This window comes from Ictalurus furcatus, chromosome 16 (assembly GCF_023375685.1).
Source record: "Ictalurus furcatus strain D&B chromosome 16, Billie_1.0, whole genome shotgun sequence".
Taxonomy (NCBI): domain Eukaryota; kingdom Metazoa; phylum Chordata; class Actinopteri; order Siluriformes; family Ictaluridae; genus Ictalurus; species Ictalurus furcatus.
Genome location: NC_071270.1, coordinates 2073997 through 2100537, shown reverse-complemented (window position 1 = coordinate 2100537; position 26541 = coordinate 2073997). Strand labels below are relative to the sequence as shown.

General features: G+C 38.9%; 3 protein-coding genes across 5 annotated transcripts in view; all 3 read right to left on the bottom strand.

Moving 5' to 3' along the window:
- Window positions 1-1371: 1371 nt before the first annotated feature.
- On the bottom strand, window positions 1372-9561 carry LOC128620141 (galectin-9-like). Its single transcript, XM_053644840.1, has 10 exons — window positions 9208-9561; window positions 7567-7655; window positions 6797-7004; window positions 6480-6599; window positions 6363-6398; window positions 6203-6238; window positions 6078-6110; window positions 4924-5012; window positions 3826-3982; window positions 1372-3108 (listed from the first exon to the last, which is right to left on the bottom strand). Exons 1-10 carry the CDS (start codon window positions 9235-9237, stop codon window positions 2962-2964), a joined length of 945 nt encoding a protein of 314 aa, XP_053500815.1. The 5' UTR covers window positions 9238-9561; the 3' UTR covers window positions 1372-2961.
- A 32-nt stretch (window positions 9562-9593) lies between these two features.
- LOC128620140 (galectin-9-like) lies at window positions 9594-17056 on the bottom strand. Its single transcript, XM_053644839.1, has 8 exons — window positions 16125-17056; window positions 15294-15382; window positions 14958-15165; window positions 14433-14705; window positions 13481-13513; window positions 13278-13366; window positions 12966-13122; window positions 9594-10959 (listed from the first exon to the last, which is right to left on the bottom strand). The coding sequence occupies exons 1-8, from the start codon at window positions 16152-16154 to the stop codon at window positions 10813-10815; spliced, it is 1026 nt and encodes a 341-aa protein (XP_053500814.1). The 5' UTR covers window positions 16155-17056; the 3' UTR covers window positions 9594-10812.
- A 951-nt stretch (window positions 17057-18007) lies between these two features.
- The window catches only part of ksr1a (kinase suppressor of ras 1a), a 32338-nt gene continuing 23804 nt past the window's right edge, over window positions 18008-26541 (bottom strand). For 2 of the 3 annotated variants that reach the window (XM_053644836.1, XM_053644838.1), the window contains 9 exons: window positions 25682-25730; window positions 25517-25580; window positions 24948-25438; window positions 23667-23763; window positions 23395-23528; window positions 23138-23269; window positions 22918-23053; window positions 22520-22653; window positions 18008-21403 (listed from right to left, as the gene is read on the bottom strand). In XM_053644836.1, the coding sequence (XP_053500811.1) occupies window positions 21385-21403; window positions 22520-22653; window positions 22918-23053; window positions 23138-23269; window positions 23395-23528; window positions 23667-23763; window positions 24948-25438; window positions 25517-25580; window positions 25682-25730 (1256 nt within the window). In that variant the 3' untranslated portion in view covers window positions 18008-21384. The remainder of the gene's footprint in view (window positions 21404-22519; window positions 22654-22917; window positions 23054-23137; window positions 23270-23394; window positions 23529-23666; window positions 23764-24947; window positions 25439-25516; window positions 25581-25681; window positions 25731-26541) is intronic. The other variant, XM_053644837.1, reaches the window with a different exon arrangement.

The window sequence follows — 26541 nt, the reverse complement described above, 5'->3', positions numbered from 1 at the left end:
AAAGTAGTTTTTTTTATATAAAAAACAGATTTTATTAAAATAATAATAAGAGGAAGAAGAAGAAAAGAGCCAAAATTAAATTAAATCCAATTATATTCATATGCACCTTTTAACAATGGACATTGTCACAAAGCATCCATCCATCTTCTATACCGCTTTATCCTTTTCAGGGTCACGGGGAAACCTGGAGCCTATCCCAGGGTGCATGGGACACAAGGCGGGGTACACCCTGGACAGGGTGCCAATCCATCGCAGGGCACAATCACATACACATTGCCTACCATGCATGTCTTTGGACTGGGGGAGGAAACCGGAGGAAACCCCCGTAGCACGGGGAGAACATGCAAACCGCACACACAGGGCCACGGTGGGAATCGAAACCCCCGACCCTGGAGGCGTGAGGTGAACGTGCTAACCACTAAGCCACCGTGCGCCTGTCACAAAGCATCTTTACAGATATCCACATATATCTTTGAACGCCTTTGACAAAAGAAGAACGTTTTGTAATCATTCTCATGGCTGGAACTGGGAAGCTGTCTGAAGGCTGCGATGGACTTTAACAGGAAACGCGGCGAGCACATCATCACACACGACACTGCTGCCAAACTTATTAACAAATTCAAAAAGACTGGAAGTGTTGCGGACCAACCGAGAAGTAGACGTCCTCGATCATCCACTGATGAAGGCACAACCGACATGGTGCTGGAAAACATAGTCCCCTGTGCATGGAGACTTTTGGGAAACCCTGCAGATTTAGATTTATCCCTAATGAGCAAGCCAGGGGCGAGGCCGGCAAGCGAAAACACCCTGAGACTACATGAGGAAGAAACCTTGAGAGGAGCCGTCCTCTACTTGGTGACACTTGATAGTGAGAGTACATACATCATTACGCTTCGACAATTGTATACTATCGTGTTGCTAAAAGTGAGCGGCTATAGCTTCGATTGTGATCCTTTCCTACATTCCTCCCATCTGAAGTCGTTTAACGATCACATGCTCTGAAATGAACTCAACTCATTAATCGGAAGAATGTCAGAAAGACTGGAGTGGAAGAAAGGCTGGCTTGTTGCAGTGTGTGTTGAGCCTCTGTGTGGACGAAACTGAGAATAGAGGCATGGATGAAGATAGCGGAAATGACACACGGTGCTTGGAGAACACTGAGCACACTGTACACACACACACACACACACACACACACAAAATAACGTGAGTCATCTGTCCATGAGTATCCTGTGGAAGCGATATACCAGAGGTGGAAACTCTGTGTGTGTGTGTGTGTGTGTGTGAGATGATTTTACTGCTCTAACACACCCAGTGAACCTGTTCATGAGTGCATTAGTTTAATCAGCTGTGTTAGAGTGCAGTGTCTGAAGTACACTATATACTAAAGTTACAATAAACTGATGCAATGACGAGTTCAGCAAAGCTTCTTTTATTATTAATTCATCATCATCAATGACTACATCAACTTCTGTTTCACTGGGCCTTTACCACTCATTAAACTAGGGGAAAAAAGGTTTTTGCCTAAGTAGCATTGAATATTCACATGAGCAAAACTTACTTCTGAAAATTAAGTATAAATTTTAGAATTTTAGAATATCACTTTAATTCGTCTTTATTCTATCAAATCTCGTTTATTTCAGATTTATGTCTGTGATCTTCATTTAGCCTTTTTTTTTGTCCTGTTTTATAACATCTCTGATATTTCTGATTCTGTTGTTGTTTTTAATCACGTTGAGTTTGACAGAGGTATTATAAAATAATATCTATCCTGTTTATATCCTCAATCCAAAACTCTGCACCAGTCTTACCCTCAAACCTAATTTCTGTCTTAGTGTCATCCCCAAACCCAATTTCTGTCCCGGTTTTATCCCCAAGCCTAAATTTTGCCCCAGTCTCACCTCTAAACCAAAATCAAATCATGTCTCAGTCTAACCAACAGAAGAAAATCATGGGGCAGTGGTGGCTTGGCGGTTTAGGCTCTGGGTTACTGAACGGAAGGGTGGGGGTTCAAGCCCTAGCACTGCAAGCTGCCACCGTTGTGCCCTTGAGCAAGGCCCTTAACCCTCTCTCCCCCAGGGGCGCTGTATCATGGCTGACCCTGTGCTCTGACCCCAACTTCCTGACATGCTGTTGTATGAATAAAAGAATTTCACTGTGCTGTAATGTATATGTGACCAATAAAGACTCATTATCAAACCCAACTCCTATCTCAGTCTTACCCTCAGACCCAAATCCTGCCCCAGTCTTATATGGTAAAAGTTTCGAACTTTTTGCCGAAGTCTATATTTTTACGGGACTACACATTAATAACAGTCAATTCCCATCAAATCTCTGCTGAATGTTTTAATCATACTGCTGTTTAACACTTTTATTGCCAAATGTACATCGTAAATACATTTGAAAGTGTCCAAAACAAACTCTCTTACTGGGTTCAAATAAATCATTTCAGTCCAAGAATAATATGATATCAAAAGTACAGGAACAGTAAGAACCACAGATATAGAATCAATGAGTCATAAGAAGAAGACTTATTGCTCACTGGGGTTTATATATATATATATACATATATATATCAAACATAGCTAGAAATCTTATCCACTGAACTAGGCTAATATGATGTAGCATTATAGTTTTACCTCCAGTTAACCTGTTACACTTAATGCTACCTCACTAATATAACTAAAGTTATGCTTTTAAAAAACCAAGGATGACAAAAATAAGGAATAAATAAAAAATGGAAAAATTAGTCAGATGCGGTGAAGTTAATGAACCTGTAGGTTTTACTGTATTAGTAAGATATCGTCTCAGCAGTGTTGCACAGCTATCTTTACTGCTTTTGATGCTGTACAATTTTCCCAGAATACAATATGTGCTGCTGTATTGAATACAATAAAATAGATGTAAAGTATTATACTGGTTTGAACTGGTTTTACAGTTTATACACATAACGACCTGCCCTTAAACCACGACAGAACTGACGCTGATGTTTCCATCAACCTCCAGGATGTCGATCTGCTGAAACAGGAAGTGACGGTGGTTGTAGGTGAACATCTGTGCGCCGTTCACCATGATCCTGTAGCACTGAGTGTCGCACGTGATGCTCAGCTGAAATACAATACACTTTCCTCAAAGGTTATCCAAGTAACAAATTCATAACACATGCATAAGCACTGTGTAACATCCATAAAACCATGCACGAGAAAATATGAAGCGTTCAGGTGATATTGATGTGTCTGGAAAATTGCAAGGTTTTATAAACTCAGTCTAAATGATTTCAGGTGTTCAGTTTGGAACAAAACACTAGGGGGCGTAGTGTTATAGGAAAATAACTAAAGACACCGTGGTGCATTGAAGCAGAGTTTCAGCTACCACCTTGAATTGGAATATTTTCCAATAACAGCATGTCCTGAAGTGTTTTATTCATCTTATACCACAGCAATTTCCCAACAATTATCATTTTTATCCATTTATAGTTACGTCTCATGTCTGCGAAACAAGTTGGTTCCTGTTATCAATCATAGATATAGCAGCTATAAACATTCATTCCATCACTAGCCTCTTACTTTCACACTCTTGAAAAATATATATATATATATATAAAACAAAATGATGTATCTTTTCATGTAGAAAGCCGAAGCGTCTCTGTTTTTGAAAACTTTTTCTCCAATTTGTTGCACCGCTGTGGGCCTTTAGAAACAATTTATCATTGTACTAAACCTATTCTGTCTATCCTAGTTATATAAAAAGCTCAACAGGATCCAGCTGAACTCATCTGTTTCTACGTCTTTCTCAGCCTGAAAACTGCAGAGAGGTTTTGATTACCGTAAACTGCTGGCCTCTGTAGAAGGGCATGCCACCACTTCTCTCCTCACGACCCCAGCGCTCACTTATCAGGCTGTTGCACACCACCACGTTCTCGTTGAAACGCGGGTTGAAGTGGAACGCAATGCCAGAGTTATAACGCAGGTTGATGTTGAACCTGGGAAGAAAGGATGGAAAAAAAAAAAAAATTTCAGCCCAAAGCTGAAGTCTAAAACGTCATCATGTTATCTGAAGCTCATCAGCACATTCAGTGGTACGGTCAAATATAGACTCATTGCCTTATGGATCAAAATCGTATCATATCATATATCGTATCGTAGCAGATTCAGTGGTATTGTCGAATATCAAATTGTTTCCTTATGGATCAAAATCATATCATATCATATCATATTGTATCGTATCTTCAACTATCGAATTGTTGCCCTACGAATTAAAATTGTATAATATCGTATTGTATTGTGTCGTATTGTAGCAGATTCAGTAATATCGTCAACTATCTAATTCATCATGTCTATCATGTGTATCATATCACATGAATGCCTGAGGTTTTTCACCCCTAAGAGTAAGGTCTCAAATCAAACACTAACATTTTGCACTTAAAGGAAATGGAAAAACTGCACCACATGATTGACGTGCACCTAAACAACATCAGCAGGAGCAAAATGTCTGGTTTAAACATCCTCCTCAGTTGAAAGTTTTTTTTTTGTTTTTTTTTGGCTTATAATTTGTGCCCATGGCGCAGCAGAGTTCGTCCTTGGTTCATTCAAATTTAAATCGGTAACTGTGCAATATTCTGGGAAAGTGTGAACATACTATTCGTACGGGTATGCAACGCATGCATACGCCCAGTGGGTGTCTCTCTAGCTGTGTTCCCTTTCGCTATGATGTTACCTGCTGAAATGCCTGATGTTCTGTTTCGTTATGGTGCTGTGTGTTAGTTAGCTTTTTTTTGTTAATATATCACAAAGTCCATCTAAGTACTCTGTCCTTGTAGCACTCCTTGTTAACGTTTCCTAGGTTAACTATTTCACACTATTTCTAAGAGGGTTTTTTTTATCATCCATAACCGTTGCATTTATAACCATAAAACACACACACCTGTCAGCGTTGTGGTTGACACAGCCCTGTACAGTGATGACTCTGCCCGGGTAAATTCCACCCTGGAGAATGGCTTTATATGGCAACACCTGAGGAGACATGAAAAAAAAATTAGATTTTTAGAAATATCCCTGAACTCCTTATAAATTCTGTACATACTGTATATAGCACTTTTATTTGCATTAATGCACTTAATATACAGATTTAACACAATCCAGTCCAGGGTTTGTTTGTTTTGTCTTTGAATCTCAAGAGCACATCTATCCCACAGCTAGTAAGCAAGTTAGCTAGCAAAGCAGGTAGTTAGCAGGATAGTAAGTTAGCAAGCTAATATCATATATGTTGTTCAAAGAAATGTACATGGACACTTAAATCACATCTAAAACAGATCCCCCCCCATGGTGATTTGGAAGGTCCATTTCAAATAGTTTGCTTCAGATGCTATTCTACTATAGTACTGCTTTGCATGCTAATGTGTTCCTGAGGTAGTTAGCAAACTGTGGAACTAGACCATACAAATCACCATGGAAATAGGTTTTATATCCCCTGCTGGTAATTTCTGATATATGATATGCAGTACATTTATTTGAATAAATATACATCATACTGCTTGGCTTGCTAACTAACTATCCTGCTAACTACCTGCTTTGCTAACTAAAGTGTTGGCTAGCTGCGGGTTCTTTGAGCAAAATACTCAACCTTCATTTGTTTACTTTGGATAAAAAGCGTCAAATTAAAAGAGAAAGAAAAAGTTAAACGTAGTGTATAGCAAGTGTAGGGTAGTATATAGCAAGCTTAATAAAGTAAGTATGTCAAAATGGAGGATTTGGCTACATAAAGCCCAAACTGTAAACCGAAATTCAAATGTGACTTTGAAAAATCTGCAATTTGTAAATAGAAAGGAAAATGAATTAATCGCAATTCCTTCTTTAAAAAACAAAAAAAACAAAAAAAACAATGGGCCTTCTCTTTGGAGAACAATATGGACACGTGCACATCAACAAATGAAAAACAAAACAATTTGACAGCAAACCAGGAACGAATACATGGGACAGGAAGAAGAAGAAGAAGAAGAAGAAGAAGAAAAAACACATATATAAAAAAAGACCTTCAAAGACCTTCTGTAGTGGATTATGGGATTATATGGTTCTTACATAAGCAAGTGGAGGACTGTACGGAGGAGGTGTCTGTGAAGAAAGATAACAGGATCTACTCAGACAGATAAACATGTAATGAAATGAAAGGACTGATAAAAAAAAAAATCATAAGTTTTACTCACAGCACCCAAGCCATGGACAGCGTAAGAAGCTTTCACCTGAAGTAGAAATGAAATAGATATCAGACAGTGGAACTTGTCCTAATGAACTAACGATCATTTTTGACATGTAGGCCTTTTACAGACTGCAACATTGATGTCTGTGAAAATTTCATAAACGTACCGTGCGTGCAAAGCTGGGTTGTGCCACCCACGAGGTCTGCAAATAAACAATGCCATATTTATGGCGGAGTCTGAATGCAAATCATAATTGGCTTTTCCTGCTTCGGTTGATACTCACAGCCGGATTTTGGAAAGTGATGGACGTGATCTCTACACCTCCGTTCACAGAGATCGCGTTCACGCGGGAGGCAGGGAGACGGTGCAAGTACTCCAGGAAATGTACTCCGTTCACGATCACCTGAGACAGCGGCACAAGTTAGACAGAGAACTGTAACAGATGTACTGTAATGTAACCGTAATAGAATCTTTCTATAGCAGCCTAATGCGTGGACTACGAGATGGAGAAAAGGTAAATAAGTAGTAAATAAGCTAAAGGGGAATAATTACAGTAGTGTACAATTAATATAAGAGATAAAAGGCGGTGTTTTTCCGAACCGAATAGGAGTCTCGGTTGACCAGGAAGGTGAGGGTGAAGTCAGAGCCTCTGGGAAATGGGGTGTGTTTGCTCCATTGCTCGGAACCCCAGCAGGAACTCTGCATCGTGTTACACACCACGTGGCCCGAGTTACCGCTGTAGCGTGGGTTGAAGTGGAGGACGATATCACTGTTTGCCTTGGTGCCACTTTGTAAATTCACACAAAACCTGTCCATAAAACCAAAGCCTAATTAGTTTACACGTTCTCAGACTGGTGACTTGTTTTTTGCAGTAAACAAATATAAGAGAAATGTCTGACATGGATTTATGCATAAAGGAATTAATTATTAATAAAGGAATCGTATATTAGTGGCCTATTAATATTAAAACATTAACGTTATATAAAGTCCTTGGGTGAACACACTATGGCGTCATATGCTCTCAAAATATTTGTATTACTCTAAATCGTCTACTTTAGCTACATGATATCCAAGATAGTAGAACAGCGTTAGTCATAACCAGGTGCCTACATTTGGCATATCTAACCTTAATATCATCATGTTAGCCGTATCAGTGATTACGCTGTAAATATTAACCTGTAAATGATTAAGAATTTACAGCCAGTGTTTGGTCAACTAGACTGACTCTCTTGTTGACCCAAGGATGTGTCACTTGGTAAACACAGGCCATGCAAATAATATAGGTTTTATCAAATGAGAGCCCTATTCATACCAGGATTCCTCCTTTTATTACCACATGGTAGGTTTTGCATCAGGTTTAGCATACTCACCTCTCTGCTCCTGCCAGGACTCGTCCTGTCACAGTGACCGTCTTCCCTTCAAACAGGCCGCCTTGGATACAGCCCGTAAATGGGAGTCGCTAATTCAATCATGAAAACAAACAAAAACCATTTCTGTTTCCTGATTTTCAAGTTCCTGGAAATGTCAGATGTGGAAATGTGCAAACACCTTAAAAGGAACAGTCAGTACCTTTGGCAGAATTTGGCTGCAAAACTACAGTACAAAATAAAAAAATTTAAAAATGTAAAAAATACAGCCCTTCTCTTCAGTGTTCTCTCCAAAACCTAGGTTAAAACCCCTGAAGCAACTGCAAGAGGAGCAGCTTTCTGAATGGACAGGCAACATGACTATAGATGCACCGATACTAAATTTCTCAGCCGATACCGATAACCGATACCGATACTTCTGCCTGTTATGCCTTCTTTTAAATGAAATAATAATTAATTCCACAATTCTGAAAGAAATGCATATGAAAACTTGATGCTCTCCATTTCAACAAGTTGTTTCACAGTAACTGGTCTCATAGACAGAAAACCCATTACCCTAATTAACATTAACACATGAACTAAAGATTAAATTAAGATTTCTTAACTTACTGAATGTCATTAATTCATATTAACATTGACTGAATTCTAAAAAACCTCCTGTTACGCTTCACATTCACTCACCACAAGCACAAGCATTTCTACTTCATCACTGAACATCACACTGGTAATATATAATATAACCTTTTATATATATATATATATATATATATATATATATATATATATATATATATATATATATATTAACATTAACTGGATATTACTACGGAGCCCCCCTAGTGTCAGGTAAGAAAAAAAATACAGCCATGTGTAATCCGTGCCCTCAGTTTTGCAATCCGTGCCCTTAGATTTGTAATCCGTGCCCTCAGTTTTGTAATCCGTGCCCTGTTTTGTAATCCGTGCCCTCAGATTTGTAATCCATACCCTCAGTTTTGTAATCTGTACCCTCAGACTTGTAATCCGTACCCTCAGTTTTGTAATCCGTGCCCTCAGACTTGTAATCCGTACCCTCAGTTTTATAATCCGTACCCTCAGTTTTATAATCCGTACCCTCAGTTTTGTAATCCGTACCCTCAGATTTGTAATCCGTACCCTCAGATTTGTAATCCGTGCCCTTTTTCTTACCTGACACTAGGGGCGCTCCATAGATTACAAAATGCAGACAATTCCACAAAAAATTCCACGCAAAAGATATCTTCTTTACACACAGCACGAAATCCATGTGTTTTCCCGCCATCTTTTCATTGACAGGATATAATCGGCCCCGATCATCGGATGTTTTTAAACTACCGGCATATGGCCGATAGATCATTTAGGCATGTTTAGAGATGCACCGATGTATCGGCCGATAATCGGTGCTTCTCTAAACACGACTAAATACAGACACCTACATGAACACTTTACAGTTGGTTTTATGATCGTAAGTCATTCTCTTCAAATGCTATTGAGCTTTAAATTATGGTATTATTAAATTATACAACACAAGCCATGTCACGGGATACAGGAAACAATCTGCATACGGTGAAGTAAATTAAATGAGCAGCTGCCTAAAATAAAATGAAACATGCAGGTTAAAGTGCTTACCGGATTCAGATAAGGACGCTGACAGGACATCGTGATGCAGTGCAGAATCACCACAAAGTGAACGCAGAATGCAAAGGTGTGCTTGTGAAGGTTGGTATAAGTTCCCGTTTACTAGAAAAGGCTGCACTACTCAGGAAACCACGTGTCATGTTACATGTTTGTGTGCACTTGACCCACCCTCACCTGACAGAAGGTTCGCCAGAAGCTTCTCTTTGCAAATTCATGTTTGCTTTATTTTATCACTTTAATTCGTCTTAATCTATCAAATCTCGTTTATTTCAGATTTATGTCTCTGATCTTCATTTAGCCTTTTTTTTTGTCCTGTTTTATAACATCTCTGATATTTCTGATTCTGTTGTTGTTGTTTTTAATCACGTTGAGTTTGACAGAGGTATAAAAATAATATCTATCCTGTTTATATCCTCAATCCAAAACTCTGCACCAGTCTTACCCTCAAACCTAATTTCTGTCTTAGTGTCATCCCCAAACCCAATTTCTGTCCCGGTTTTATCCCCAAGCCTAAATTTTGCCCCAGTCTCACCTCTAAACCAAACTCAAATCATGTCTCAGTCTAACCATCAGAAGAAAATCGTGGGGCAGTGGTGGCTTGGCAGTTTAGGCTGTGGGTTACTGAACGGAAGGGCGGGGGTTCAAGCCCCAGCACTGCAAGCTGCCACCGTTGGGCCCTTGAGCAAGGCCCTTAGCCCTCTCTCCTCCAGGGGTGCTGTATCATGGCTGACCCTGCGCTCTGACCCCAACTTCCTGACATGCTGTTGTATGAATAAAAGAATTTCACTGTGCTGTAATGTATATGTGACCAATAAAGACTCATTATCAAACCCAACTCCTATCTCAGTCTTACCCTCAGACACAAATCCTGCCCCAGTCTTATATGGTAAAAGTTTCGAACTTTTTGCCGAAGTCTATATTTTTACGGGACTACACATTAATAACAGTCAATTCCCATCAAATCTCTTCTGCAATGTTTTAATCATACTGCTGTTTAACACTTTTATTGCCAAATGTACATCGTAAATACATTTGAAAGTGTCCAAAACAAACTCTCTTACTGGGTTCAAATAAATCATTTCAGTCCAAGAATAATATGATATCAAAAGTACAGGAACAGTAAGAACCACAGATATAGAATCAATGAGTCATAAGAAGAAGACTTATTGCTCACTGGGGTTTATATATATATATACATATATATATCAAACATAGCTAGAAATCTTATCCACTGAACTAGGCTAATATGATGTAGCATTATAGTTTTACCTCCAGTTAACTTGTTACACTTAATGCTACCTCACTAATATAACTAAAGTTATGCTTTTAAAAAACCAAGGATGACAAAAATAAGGAATAAATAAAAAATGGAAAAATTAGTCAGATGCGGTGAAGTTAATGAACCTGTAGGTTTTACTGTATTAGTAAGATATCGTCTCAGCAGTGTTGCATAGCTATCTTTACTGCTTTTGATGCTGTACAATTTTCCCAGAATACAATATGTGCTGCTGTATTGATTACAATAAAATAAAATACATTTAAAGTATTATACTGGTTTAAACTGGTTTTACAGTTTATACACATAACGACCTGCCCTTAAACCACGACAGAACTGACGCTGATGTTTCCGTCAACCTCCAGGATGTCGATCTGCTGAAACAGGAAGTGACGGTGGTTGTAGGTGAACATTTGAGTGCCGTTCACCGCGATCCTGTAGCACTGAGTGTCGCACGTGATGCTCACCTGAAAGGGAGATTAAAATGTAAGTGTGAAATTTAACATGCGGTACAGATAATAATTGACGATTTACGCAATGTGACCTTCATGGAACGTGTAGCGCGAATTGCTTTGTGTAGTGGGAAACAACTTGAAACGTCAACCTTCAGCCTGTAATAAACATCAATGGACTAATAATATTAAAAGATAGGAGATTACATTGTGCACAGTAAACTATATGGGTAATATATTCTGTGTCTCTAAAATGAACTTCTGAGCCAAACTGGTGTTTTTTAATATACTTTTTTTTTTTGTTGAGATTTTAATTGAATTGCAAAAATATCCATCCATCCATCCATCTTCTACCGCTTACTCCTTCTTCAGGGTCACGGGGAAACCTGGAGCCTATCCCAGGGAGCATGGGGCACAAGGCGGGGTACACCCTGGACAGGGTGCCAGTCCATCGCAGGGCACAATCACATACACACATTCACACACCCATTCATACACTACGGACACTTTAGACACGCCAATCAGCCTACCGTGCATGTCTTTGGACTGGGGGAGGAAACCGGAGTACCCGGAGGAAACCCCCGCAGCACGGGGACAACTAATTGCAAAAATATTCATCATAAAATTTAGTTTTAATAGTGTAACTTTAGGAAAAATCTCATTTACAAACTTTCCCACTTACCTGACATGTTATGTTTGCTTCTTCAGGTCTATGCTAAGCTAATGTAGCTATAAAATGATTGAAAGTCTGTAAAAGCTACATAAACATATATTTACAATATCGTTAAGCTATGTTAAGCAATGTAAAAAAAAAAATGGTCAAAATATAAATGTTCATGGGAGAGACCATGTCTATAATTTATAGGTCTGAGCAAAAATATATATCACGCCGCCTTCAAAAGTCAGCAGGTAAACATTTTGAAGTGATGCGGGTTGTCCAAGATGGCTGCCCCCACAAAGTTACCCTACCTATATATTTTTTTAAATTCAGATGAGAAATGCTAGGCATGTATAGCTTCTAAAGATAACTAATGGACTCATCAGTTGACAAATCATTGTTTGATTTATATGTTGTGTCCTAGGCTCAATACTAGCTTTGTTAGCAGATTAGCCAAGCAGGCTAACTGTATTAGCTACGTAAACTCACCAGATCAAGCTTTCCAGGGTTTATTTTTTATTCATAATGTCTCTATACAGATTGAACAAGAGGCCATACAGCGGTGCTTGAAAGTTTGTGAACCCTTTCGAATTTCCTATATATCTGCATAAAGATGACCTAAAACATCATCAGATTCTCACAAGAGTCCTAAAAGTAGATAAAGAGAACCCAATTACACAAATGAGACAAAAATATTCCACTGAAGAATGGGCTGAAGTTCCTCCAAGCCGATGAGCAGGACTGATCGACGGTTACCGCTTGCAGTTATTGCTGCACAAGGGGGTCACACCAGACACTGAAAGCAAAGGTTCACATACTTTTGCCACTCACACATATGTAATATTGGATCATTTTCCTCAATAAATAAATGACCAAGTATAATAATTTTGTCTCATTTGTTTAATTGGGTTCTCTTTTATCTAGTTTTAGGACTTGTGTGAAAATCTGATGATGTTTTAGGTCACATTTACCTAATTTGTATAGAATTAACAAAATCTCAATCCAAACATGACTTTTGCACAGAATTGTGTCTCTGTGTCACCCTCACTCACACTGTTACATGGGGACGTTTTGTTTTTTTTGTTCAGTTTTGTTTTGTTTGTTTGTAAAGTGTAATATCGCTGAAGAACGTAATGGTTGTTTGAGGCAGAGCGGAAGACATTTTAGGTGATTATTATTACATTAACTACTCGCGCCTTGTGGATCCAAAACTAATGAAGCGAATATCAGGCACCAAAACACACATAAAAAATGTACTATTACTGAACATCTTGCTGCACTACCATAGTAATTATACAAACAGCTAAACAAGATCGGACTGAACTCATCCGAAAGACTCTCTCAGCTTGAAAACTATGATTACCGTAAACTGCTGGCCTCTGTAGAAGGGCATGCCGCCGCTTCTCTCCTCACGACCCCAGCGCTCCTTCACCAGGCTGTTGCGCACCACTACGTTCTCGTTGAAACGCGGGTTGAAGTGGAGCGCAATGCCAGAGGTATAACGCAGGTTGATGTTGAACCTGGGAAGAATATGAGAATATACGACTGTAAGAATACTACATATAATATAGTATAATGTCATTTTGGTTTGAGTTTAGTGTTTCATTTTTTTTATTTTTTTTTTAAAACAACAAAAGAAATGCTTGCTGTCTTTTTGCATTGATAATACACACACCTGTCAGCGTTGTGGTTGACACAGCCCTGTACGGTGATGCCTCTGCATGGGTAAAATCCACCCTGAATAATGGTTTTATATGGTATAACCTGGGGAGACGTGCAAAATAAAAATGCTGAGTGCTTCACTACGCCACGCTAGCTCGCTGAGCAAAGACCAACTGTTCCAATGTCGCCAAGGATGATGGGATATGCTGTTCTTACATAAGCAGGTTGAGAACTGTATGGAGGAGGTGCCTGTGAAGAAGGATAGCACAATGTCGTTGTAGAGAAACATTAAAACAATAGACATACAGTCCCCCACGAAAGTATTGGAACAGCAAGGCGAATTCTGCTGAATTCACACTACATTGAAAACACTTGGGTTTGAAATCAAAAGATGAATAAGACAATTCAGCTTTCATTTCTTCGTATTTACATCTGGGTGTGTTAAACAAACTTAGAACATGGCGCGTTTTGTTTAAACCCACCCACTTTTTCAAGTGATCAAAAATATTGGAACATGCGATCGATAGGTGTTTCTTGCTGCCCCTGATGACGTAACTCATGAGGGTTGCAGCAGAATGAAGGAGAAATGCATCCAAATTAATCAGGAGGAACTTCATCTTGCAGCAAGACGATGATCCAAAACGCACTGACAACTCAACACAGGTGAAAAGGGGAAGGTTTTAGACTGGCCAAGTCAATCACCAGATCTTAACCCAACTGAGCAGCATTTCACCTCCTGAAGTGGAGACTGAATGGAGAAACCCCCCTGAAACAAACAACAACCGAAAGAAGCTGCGAGAAAAACCTGGAAAAGCAACGCAGAAGAAAAATGCAACGTTTTGGTGATGTCAGTGGCTCACCGGCTTGATGCAGTTATTGCAAGCAAGGAATATGCGACCAAATATTAAGTGTTATTTACTTTAAGTCTATCGGCTCCAATACTTTTGCTCACCAAAAATGATGTGATCTCCCACCAAAGTGCCATGTTTTAAATGGTTTACCACATCTAGATGTAAATATCAGGAACTGAAAGCTGAAATTCTGATCTGTCGTCTCATATCCATCTTTTGACCTCAAACCCAAATGTCTTCAATGTATAGCAAAAACAATACAATTTGAACTGCTGTTCCAATACTTTCGGAGGGGACTATAGATTATAGATACTTACAGCACTTAAATCAGCGACATCGCAAGCAGCAGGCGCCTGCATCTGGCTCGCATGCTGCTGATGTCCTTGCATATTCCAACCTGATCCACGGGTCAGTTTGCTTCGGTACCGCTGCTTCTCTGGCTGCATCGGTCTACCTCGGTCGATGATCACAGCCGGGTTTTGGAAAGTGATGGACGTGACCTCTACACCTCCGTCCACAAAGATTGCATTCACACGAGAGACAGGGAGCTGGTGCAAGTACTCCATGAAATGGGCTCCGTTCACGATCACCTGAGACAGTGTTACATGTTAGACGGATAAACTGAAGGATAGAGCGATCCTTTACTGGTTTTGTACAAGAAATGGTCTTCCTGTAGCAGTCAAACTGCAGAGTGCACAGACTGAGAGCAGGATAAATAAGTAGTAAATAAGATAACTACATTAGTGCATAATAAATATAAGAGAAAAAAGGGTGAAGTTGAAGGATAAGGTATTAATGCTAAATAAGCCTCTGTTGCTCATTCACAACAAAACCAGGCACACCGAATAGGAGTCTCGGTTGACCAGGAAGGTGAGGGTGAAGTCAGAGCCTCTGGGAAATGGGGTGTGTTTGCTCCGTTGCTCGGAACCCCAGCAGGAACTCTGCAGCGTGTTACACACCACGTGACCCGAGTTACCGCGGTAGCGTGGGTTGAAGTGGAGGACGATATCACTCGATGTGTTAGTGACACATAGCAAATTCACACAAAACCTGTCCATAAAAAAAAAAAACCCCAAAGATCAGTAGGGTTCATTTAATCCACGTCGAACATCTTGTTCATAAAGACAAAAGCTGAGCTTGTTATTTTATACTGAACGAACAGGCAGAGCGTTTCTCACCTCTCTGCTCCTGCCAGGACTCGTCCTGTCACAGTGACGGTCTTCCCTTCAAACAGGCCGCCTTGGATACAGCCCGTAAACGGGAGTTTCTGATTGGGAGGAAACAACGGGTCCGAGCGCAATTTAATCGTATAGTGTATTTAACAGCATTTGTTGACAGAAAGTAAACCAAAAAGGATATAATGTTTCCCATTTCATATCCATGTACGATTTCTACACTTTGACTAAAATGAGACAAAAGTATTCTTGTATTTAATGGTTTTACCTTTATTCTGATAAACACTTCAAATCCACTGCAAAAAAAATGGCATCTTAGCAAGTGAAAATATCTTGAATATAGTTAAAAGTATCTAGTATTTTACTATAATAAGATTACGGTAAATCAAATGTATATGATTATTAAACCTATTAGACGTTTTTACTCATTTCAAGCTTGAAAGAGTCTTGTTCTATTGCCAGATAATGTTTCTAATTTTAAACATTTATTTCTAGAAAGAAGAAAATTAACGGCCAATAGTATAAGAAACTTTTCTAAAATAAATAAATAAATAAAAATTGTTAGGGAACGCATCTAAAAACAGGCTGAATAATATTATATTTGCTTTATAATAATAATCTCATGATAATATTAGATAAATGTGCCCTTATGCGATATGCTTTACCTTGCTAAGGCTGCTAAAATGTTTTATTTTTATAATGTTTACAGTATTAATGACTGTACTTTATTTGCTATTTGAATTAAAAAAAAAAAAAAAAAAACCCAAACAAATAATCAAGTGCAAGGCAAAAAAGCTCAAACACACACCGATAAATCAAACACAAAGTGCTTACCGGATTCAGGTACGGGTGTTGGTTGACCATGTTGATACCGTGTGACCTTGAATAAGACTGTTTTTTCCACAAACACCAGATGATCCTATCAGCTGCCCTTTGGTTTCAATTTGCAGTATACGTTTTGTTTTCCTGTGTACGGCCGTTATCGTATAACGTAACAGATGAAGGCGGCAAAATAACCGACACTCCTATTGTCAAATAGATTGAGTTAAAGATTAGCAACCCCACCTTGGCACGACAAGAATTATGACAGGATTCTTATCTCTTATTCTCGACACCTAACTAGTTTCATTTTAATTATAGTAAATATATATATATACACACACACAATGGCGCTACGTGGCAAGTGAAGACAACACGTCCTCGCCTCAAGTAACATTATTTCAGCATTTCTATCTAAAGTTTTATCAAACAACTCAATACATGTGAACTAGATTATCATCCGAAGCACTTCTAACTTAAATTCCACTTTCAGACTTTAAGCCACGGCCCCCGACCCCAGTATTATGACAAATTACAGTTGTGTGCAGAAGTTAGCATCTCTGTTGGTTTCTGTGTGGAAATAAATAAAGCATGCCCATTGCACATGCACACTATTTTACAGTTTTGACTACAAAACCGAATTCCACATTTATCTGATTAAATTTTTTTTTTTAACCTTATGGTTACCTATCCAAAGCTAGCAGCTGTATTTATTATTTATGATTATTACACTGCAAAAGATTGCATCCCAGTTAACACATTATATTATAAGGTTCTAAATCATTCCCATTCATTCTTAACCCAGACAGAACCTCATCGTAGAACATTATAATCGTTATCAACATTTTATAATTCTGTCGGACATGTTTGATTTGTTACGTTTTAGCAGAAAAAAAAAAAAAAAAAATCCGAATCAGAAATACTTGGAAACCACAAGACTTGGAAAAGAACATTACTACTATAATACACTTCGAAATATAATTTTAAATTTCACTATTAATGTGAAATGGCACGGCCAGTGCCCGTAGTGTATGAATGGGAGTGTGATTGTGCACTGCGATGGATTGGCACCCTGTCCAGGGTGTACCCCGCCTTGCGCCCCATGCTCGGGATAGTCTCCAGGTTCCCCACGACCGTGTAGGATAAGCGGTATAGAAGATAGATGGATGGATAGATGGATGTACACATTAATGTTAGCTAGCTAGCCAGCTCGCCGACATGCTATAAAGTGAGCGTGGCTTCTTTGGGATCTATTTCTACTAGCAAACGTAAACAAAACATTTTGAATTTTAGTGTTCAAAATGAATCTTAGTACAGTATCATATAGTATAGTATAGTATAATATAATATACGTAGTATAACTTAACTCTTGCTCGTGCAATTTTGCACAAAGATTGCAACTATGGCTAAGTATAGTTTTGAACTATTTCTATAGATAACCTACAGCGCCATACAGTTATACGGTATCTGAAACCACATCAGCAAGTATGTTTTAGACACTCGACACGGTTTGAAATGAGTGTGTGATGATCTAGACTCACAGTGTACATTGTTCTAAACTGGCAGCTGTAACAATCCCTTACACAGTGAAAGAATTCTAAATGATCTGTTAGAAATGCGAGCACAGCTTTATTGTTTCTCAAGGAGGAAAACACACAAAAAAAACGTGTATCATATACAGAATATTAGCCACATGCAATACAAAAATATGTATTTGTACATGACAGAACATGTATTGACCCATTCTAAAAAAAAACAAACAAACAAAAAAAAACAAACTATTTTACAGTATTTTTTTTTTTGTACATGAAAAAATATAGAGATATATACATCTGGAACAGGGGAGCAATACATATTCCAAAATGTAGTACATTATATATTAATATATATAAAACGTCCATATAAATATGAAAAGAATTCGGTTCATTCGCTGTACAATAAATAAAGTTTTCTTACACGTACATCTTACAAGTCGTCGGTATTTTCCAATACACTCCAGGCTTTTATTCTTACATCATGTTATTCCCAACACACACACACACACACACACACACACACATACACACACACACCACTACACACACAGACATTACAAGAGGTAACGGTTACTAGCTCAATGAAACATGGCCGTGTCACTGCTTCCTATTACTATTAAACATTTTACGCTACATGAGGAGGGAAAAAAAAAAACTTGAGAAAACAGAAGTGCTTCTCTTTGGCTCGTCGTCACACTCGTGTATACACTCTTACCAGAGACACACATCCAGTTTACTTCAACAAACACTTCATTTTATTGCCCTGACTCGTGAGGCCACGGCACTTTTAGCACTCACGGCGGAGGTTGTTACTTTTAAACAACCAGTTCAAGCCAAAAATACAATTTTACACATTTTTCCCCCCCTCCTAATCCGAACGTAGCTAATCAACAAAGACATGTCTGGTGTGTCACTTTTTTTTCCTAATCATTTCACCAAAGCTATGCAGCTAATAATGCTAACACGTGAAGTTAGCATCTTGAAAACTGCATGACTGGAAAAATCACACACCCACCTCAAACTGCTGAGGTGATAAGTAGACTTTTTGAATCGTTATAGAAGGAGTAATCTTTATACTATCTTGTTGGAGGAGCAGCCATCTTGTAGCTAGTCAAACAGCCGACCTAGATACTCATGAGCATCAGGAGCAGTGTTGCTAGCAAAGCTATCGGCTAGCAAGCTTAACTCACATTTCTTAGTAGTACTTTTAAAGCTTCTAATGTAGCTAATTTAGTATTTTATATTACAAACTGAAGATGAGTCCTTGCTAGCACTGCTAGTTGGTTTAACTAACATTTCCTACTAGCACATTCTTAGCATGGTTAAGTATAAAATTAAGTAGTTTGTAGTTAGCTCAACTATTTTCGCAGCTGAACAGCTACGTGGTTAAGCTAGTTTTAAGTTGTTTTTTTTAAACCATGTAACATCTAGTGTCGCTAGCTAGCTAGCGTTAGTTTTACATGCAAACAAACCCTTTTTTTTCCAAACTAAAGAATATTCTTTTATCTTTATATAATGTCCAAACCATCATGCATTCACCTCCAACTGCAATAAGTTGTTAGATATCTTTACCTTAAAAAAATATATTAATCTTTTTATTTTACGTTGCATGAAACACTGGTACAGCTAAAAGGTAGTAGCAGTAGCCATCTTGTAGCTCGTCTAACAAGAACAGTCAACACTGTGAAAAGTCTCTAAGTGTCCAGCCGAGCTACTATTTGAACTAACGGTTCCTAGTTGTTAGCATGGTTACTTTTAAAATCAACGTAGCAGTTTGTAGTTAGTTTTACTGTTTTCATTTAGCAACTGTAATTTAGATACTTTTAATCTATTTTTAATATGTACAGTAGCTTCTAATGTAGCTAGCTAGCTTTAGTCTTTTGCATTGAACATAAGCTTTTTTTTCTTTTTTTTTTTTTTACAAACTAAAGAATAATTCTTACTTATCTTTATATCAAAAGTGTATCTGTGTCTCAGTGTCTAGCCCAGCTACTTATGAACAGCAGTAGCAGTGTTCTTAGCAAAAATATTAGCTGGCTAGTTTAGCTAACATTTCCCAGCAACAAGTTGTACTTTTAAAATCAAGTAGTCTGTAATTAATAATTACTCATTCTAGTTAATGGAAGCTCATTTCGAAATATATTTTACTGTAGCGCTTCTAATGTAGCTAGATAGCTAAAGAAAACTTCGTACAAACTAAAGAAATGTCATTTTCTATCTTCATATCATGTCAAAACTGTCATACACTTGCCTCAAACTGCATTAAGTTGCTAAATAGACCTTTTCTTTAATTTTTTTTTTTTTTTATGATTCTACTAACTGACATTACCTAACAGCAAGATGTTAGCATGGTTGCTTTTAAAATCAAGCACTTTATAGCTATTTATTTTTTTAGAGACTGAACAGCTAAGTAGTTAAACTAATTTTAAGCTATTTGTACTACTGGTGTAGCTAGCTAGCATTAGTCTTATGCATTAAAATTATTTATTTATTTTTTACAATCCTTTCAGATATATTTGGGTCGGAATTTAGAAATGAACATCCTTGATCTAAAGAAAATCAATCTATTGTTGTTTTTGTTTTTGTTGTTCCTCTCCCAATGACTTAGCATCTTCTTCAGCTCGGCTAAACACAACATTCTGGACACACCGCTGTTTAGACGGCATTACTTTTGATAACAAGTAAGAGAACAAATTTCTACAAATTTTAACCTTAATGCGGCGACTTATTATGCATTAGATGATTGGAGAATGAATGGTAATGTAGTTGTGATTTGATATCTTGTTTTTTTATGAAGATTCATTCTGCTGTTTATGGGTATACAGTGTTATTGTGCCCACAATACCTTCTGAGGTGAGTGTGTGATGATTTAGTCATTGTGGATACTGTTCGCTTCCTTTGCAAGCTCCAGTTCCAATGTGTATTTGTTGATCGGCTACATTCTGGTTAAGGATGATTTTATACATATATATATATATATATATATATATATATATATATATATATTTCTGGCCATCCTGTTCCTTTAAATGACATTTGTTTTTGATGAGTCATCAGGCACCACTACTAGCAAAGGGTGTGACAGCATTTAGAGTCAGTCTCTGCAGAAAGACCATGACGAGTGAGCCTGTGTACCAGAGAAGCAATAGTGCACGTCGTTGAAGGAGCCGAAATCCGATAACAAGGTGTAGGAAGAAGGAAGAAAGGGCACGGTGCATCCAGTCACAAGGGAGAAGAAGTGAAGAAGTGTCCTAGCAAACAAAAAGGAGAAAGGACAGGCTGCCAGGAAAGGGGAAAAAATTCCACCAGGCAGACGCTACATCTCATAAGTCCAGATTCGGCCATGACGCCGAGACGAGAGAGACAGTGAAGAAAGAGGCTGACAGCGCACACTCCAAAGGGAATAATCAGAAACGGCAGAGGCGAGAGTCGCTCAGGATCCGTGCATTGCCAAAGCACACACCCCTCCAAGGACAGCAAGCAAAGGCAGAAGATCACACGGCGGAACGGTGGGAGCAGGAAGTGCGTCTCGTTTCTGCTCGGAGTCCACGAGTTCTTTGTTTCAGGACGCATGCAAGGCAGATCCGGGGCTTTTTATTTTGCATTGCTTTAGTGTTTCAGCTACAACCTAAAGGACAGTGAAAAGGAAAGTCAGACAGAAGACAGAAAAGCAAGAGGTTAGGTTGTTAACAGGCAAATCAGAAGAAGGGAAATGGATATTTATTAATATGAAAACAAGGTCAGATGTTAGTGTAATTTCTGTTTATAGACATAAAGGAAGTGACGGGTCAGGATGGGGAATAAAAGAAAAGAGAAACAATGTTAATATTCTCTGAATGAACACAAGCACATATACATACTCACACACATATATATATGTGTTTGCAACTTCAAATCAGATTATCCAGTCCCTCCAGGATTTTCGCAGAAATTAAGGCAAAATCAAGCAAACTTCGCAATATTCTGAGCAATTTTTCAAAATTACTGCAGATTTTCCGCAGTTTTGGGACAAGATGCGTCATGTGACGTCATCACAACGCGTATGCAGTCAAAGCCCTCTGCGATTCACGTGCGTCGAACGTGAGTACAGCTAAAAGATCTCACGTACCAACAAACATCACTGTGAAACACCGTGCAAAACTATTTTGCGCAATTGCAAATTCGCCGATTCGAGTAGTTTTCCGCAACAAAAAAGCACAAAAATCTCTGCAGGTTGCATCTCAAATTTTTTTCAAAAGCCGCAGCAAAATGAAGCATTTTTGGCCGCAACAATCACAAAAAAAACAAAACTCGTGAAATCCTGTACGGACTGATTAACAAATCAATCGCCAAAAATGATATAAAGTCAATTTCACTCAACAAAGTCATATTTAACATAATAATCCATAGACAAGCATGCGGCAGGGTTACATTTAATAACCCAATCACCAACTGTATCATATGACTACCGTTACGATCATTAGCCTTTTTTCACTCCTTTGACCTGCGTAGCATAAAATAATGCTTCTATACAATACAATAGCTTAGCAATATTTGCTCAGCTAGCACCAATTTTTGTACACTACCAATCAAAAGTTATACGTTTTATACATTTATACATCCTTAGATAAATGTAAATAGTCAATTTACTACTATTAACTACTAATTAACTACTGAGTGGTATTGAATGCTATTTGTTGTCAAGCACGGTTTCCCAGAAGAAGTCAGGAAACCAAACAAAATTTTACGCTTTGTCATGTTTCCACTCTGAGACTGAGAAGAACCACAAAGTCTGCTGAGACGTTCTCGCATCTCTGGCGAAAGGACTGGCTGGGTGGAGTAAATGTTGGCAGAGATTTAGCATGTGTCCCTGTGTCTCCGTCCTACGATACATACTCTGCAGATTTCCAGAAGTGTCCAGGGTGCGAGAGCCTGCGGTTGAGCTTGGGCAGTTTCTCCAGCATGTCAGCCAGTTGCGTGAACGTGGGCCGCTCGCGCAAGTCGTACGCCCAGCAGGCTGAAAGGATCTCCTGAGAGTAGGGTTTCACAAGAGAAAGTAGTTGACTGAGATTTTTGAATACTGAAATACACGAAGCTGAGAACAGACAGGGTGCACAAACTTTTGCCAATACAAATTTTGGCGTTTCAATGTGCCATCTATTGTTGTGACCGGCCTAAAACAAGACAGTTCATAAACACTGGAGGTCAGTTGTGTGGTTATACTTCAGTGACTAATCATAAGTCATGCATCCAGGCCATTAAGCATTTAAAACATATTCCACGTGATCGCTCACCGTGACTTCTTTGCCCAAGCTGATCTCCGCCAGCACATTCTTGATGCCCTCTCCGCTGCCCACCTGCCAGATGGTGGCCTCCGCTGGCTGGTTGGTGATTGGCCAGTCCCTCGCTTGCAGCTCGTACCAAATAGTGCTGAAAGCGCAACGATTGGTCTGTCAGTTGCTAGTTTAAGTACTGAACCATTCCACTGTAGAAACACATGAAACATGTTCTTACCCAAAGGCGTACACATCGGCCGCGTTGGAAAAGGGCAAGCGGTCCTCGTTGTTGCCGGGGCTCATCTTGCGCACAATCTCCGGAGCTAGATAACAAATCCAGCCGTGAGGAAGCTTCAGCTCGTTCTCTCTCCTGAACACACACACACACACACACACACACACACAAAGACACACTTGGTATCTATTTCCCCCAAGCAAAATTATTATGTCACACACAATGTCTTATCGCCAGAAGACGGAATAAACAGCCTTTACCTTCCCTCCTGAACCACTCCTGAGATTCCAAAAAGGCCAAAGTCAGCAATTACCACTTTGTTGGTGTCGTAAAACACGTTCTTTGACTTCAGGTCTTTGTGAACGATGCCCTTCGCGTGCAAGTAACCCATTCCCTAATGGAGTGAGAAGCCAGTGAGAAACAACAGGGACAAAGAGAAATGGGAGAAGAGGCCACGAACAAATGCATATTAGTATTATGTAGCTAATGATAGCTAAAGATAGCTAACGATAAGGCTAATTACGCTAGTTACCTTCACAATCTCCTGGGCAATCTGTCTCGTCTTGTTGATGTCTAGCGTGTTCTTTGTATCTCTCACAACAGAGTACAACGTCCGGCCTTTGCAGAAGCTAAGAAAGATGCAGTACTGAATTAATGTAACTTATCACTAATGCTGGCAGGCTAGCTAACATGAGTTGTAAATTTAAAAACGCTATAGCAAGCAGACCTACTGTTCTTAAATGTTTACTAATCTTCACCCTTAATGTTAGCCAGCTAGCTAAAATAAGCTAACAAGAGAGGATTTCTGAAAGGATTTTACCTTATTTTCATAAATGTTTATTAATCTTCACCCCTAATGCTAGCCAGCTAGCTAAAATAAGCTAACATGAAAAATAAGCTAACAAGAGAGGATTTCTGAAAGGATTTTACCTCATTTTCATAAATGTTTATTAATCGTCACCCCTAATGCTAGCCAGCTAGCTAAAATAAGCTAACAAGACAGGATTTCTGAGAGGAGTTTACCTCATTTTCATAAATGATTATTAATCGTCACCCCTAATGCTAGCTAGCTAGCTAAAATAAGCTAACATGAGAGGATTTCTGAAAGGATTTTACCTTATTTTCATAAATGTTTATTAATCTTCACCCCTAATGCTAGACAGCTAGCTAAAATAAGCTAACATGAGAGGATTTCTGAAAGGATTTGACCTCATTTTCATAAATGTTTATGAATCTTCACCCATAATGCTAGCCAGCTAGCTAAAATAAGCTAACATGAAAAATAAGCTAACATGAGAGGATTTCTGAGGAGGTTTTTTTTTTTTTACCTCATATTCATAAATGTATAATTGTCACACCTAATCCTAGCCAGCTACATACCATGAGCGAACCTGAGGATTTCTGAGAGAATTTTTAACTCGATATTGCTCATTCTTTATTAATCTTTATTCCTGATGCTAGTCAGCTAGCTAACATGAACTAACAACAGGATTTTAAAGAGAATTCTTTGGATTGCCTCAATACATTTTAATAATACTCACTCCTAATGCTAGCCAGCTTGCCAGCATGAGCTACACTGAGTATTTCTGAGAGGATTTTATGTCATATTGATAAACGTTTATTAATCTTTTCTCTTAACGCTTGCCCATATAAGCTAACCTGACAACATTAGCTCATATAAAACCAATGTAATGTCAGAATCTTTCTTAGATACAAGCCTACACATACGAAATGCTAAAACTATTATATGAATACACATGTTACATGCATACTTAAGGTAATAAGTAGAAATAAAGTAGCAGCTCTGACCGACCTGGTGATGATGGCGAGGTGTGGCGGTGCCATGCAGGCCCCCATGAAGAGCACCACATTCTCGTGGCGTGTCTGTCTGTAGTTCATCACCTCCTTCTTGAAAAGCTTGAGGTGGTCCTGATTGTTGCCATCAATCTCCAGCAGGCGGATGGCCACCTCGCCGTGCCAGCGGCCCCGGTGTACCCGTCCCCAGCGGCCCTTGCCGATCAGCTCACCCAGGTCAAGCTGCTCAAAAGGGATGTCCCACTCCTGCAGGTAGACGCTGGTCTGGCTGGCCTTGCGTGACACAGGACACTTCCAGGGGCCACTGCCTCTTGCACTGGGCAGATCATCCAGCTCGTCTCCGTCTCCTTCACCATCTGAGCCTTCGTTTGTCTCTTCAAAGCTCACCTCCTCCTCCTCCTCCTCCTCTTCCTCGGCTTCCTCCTGCCCGTCTTCCTCTTCTACGCTCGCGTCGTCTTGCTCCTCTGCTTCCACATCCTCGTCTTCCTCCTGAAGCAGAAAGACATTTGAACTTAATTATAATTTAAACTTAATTATGAGTATGGCTGGATCACAGTAGTAACTTACTTCTCCGTCTTCGTTCTCAGCCAGCTCGGCGTGCACGTCCTCCTCTGATGGGTCTGTCTCATTCCTGAGGGAGGGGAAGTGGAAAAAAAATAACCGTCATAATGGAACCAACACTTTTTATGTTAAGACAACACATTTCTTTAGATCATCAGACATCTATCTTACACTGTGTCTGGTAGGCCTTCTGGGTGAAGCATGTTGGAACTGGACACATCTGGAAAAAAAACCCCAACAACAACGAAGTTAAGACACCAAAACACAAATATTGGGACCGTGCAGCTGGAAACTTGGCGAACACCCTGTTTCCTTTTGACACCTGAACATCTGTTTATGAGACACTGACCAGACAAGCAATGCCATGACTCACCAGCAGGAGGCGAACAAAATCACAGTCCATGCAAATCATTTCAATTCTCTCTGACTTAAAAGGGTGGATAAGGGTGAAGCAGGAGCAGAGCATTTCAGTTAGAATGCAGTTGGCAATATACTTAGAGCAATACAAAAAAAAAAATTTATATAATCATAATGGTTTGCTAACTACGTAGTTTTTCTAAGTTGCTAGGGTATTAACTAGGCAGCAATGCTAATTAAGTTACATCTTCTTGTATATAAATATGGACTAGCTAGCTATATAAACTCCGATTTGAGCCGGTCAGATATTTTTGAAATAATCAATTCATTTTGTTCATATTGCAACGCTTCTATTTATGTTCTGCTCCCAAATTCAAGTGAACTTCACCAGACCAACTGACTAGTGTACCAAAATAGATCGAGTAACAGACCATACATTAAAATGATCTAATACGTAATGGTCATCCAAATAGTGAGGACAAGATCAGTTAATAAATAAATAAATAAATAAATTTAAAAACCCTCAAAAATATCAGCATGCACACTCTCAATCAGACAAGCAAAAAGAAATCATCTAAAGAACCTAGACTTCTCAGATGCACACAACAAGCGGAAAGCTGGACTGGAACACTTTTGGGGCAAAGTTTAGAACTGACAGGTCATCTTTAACTCAC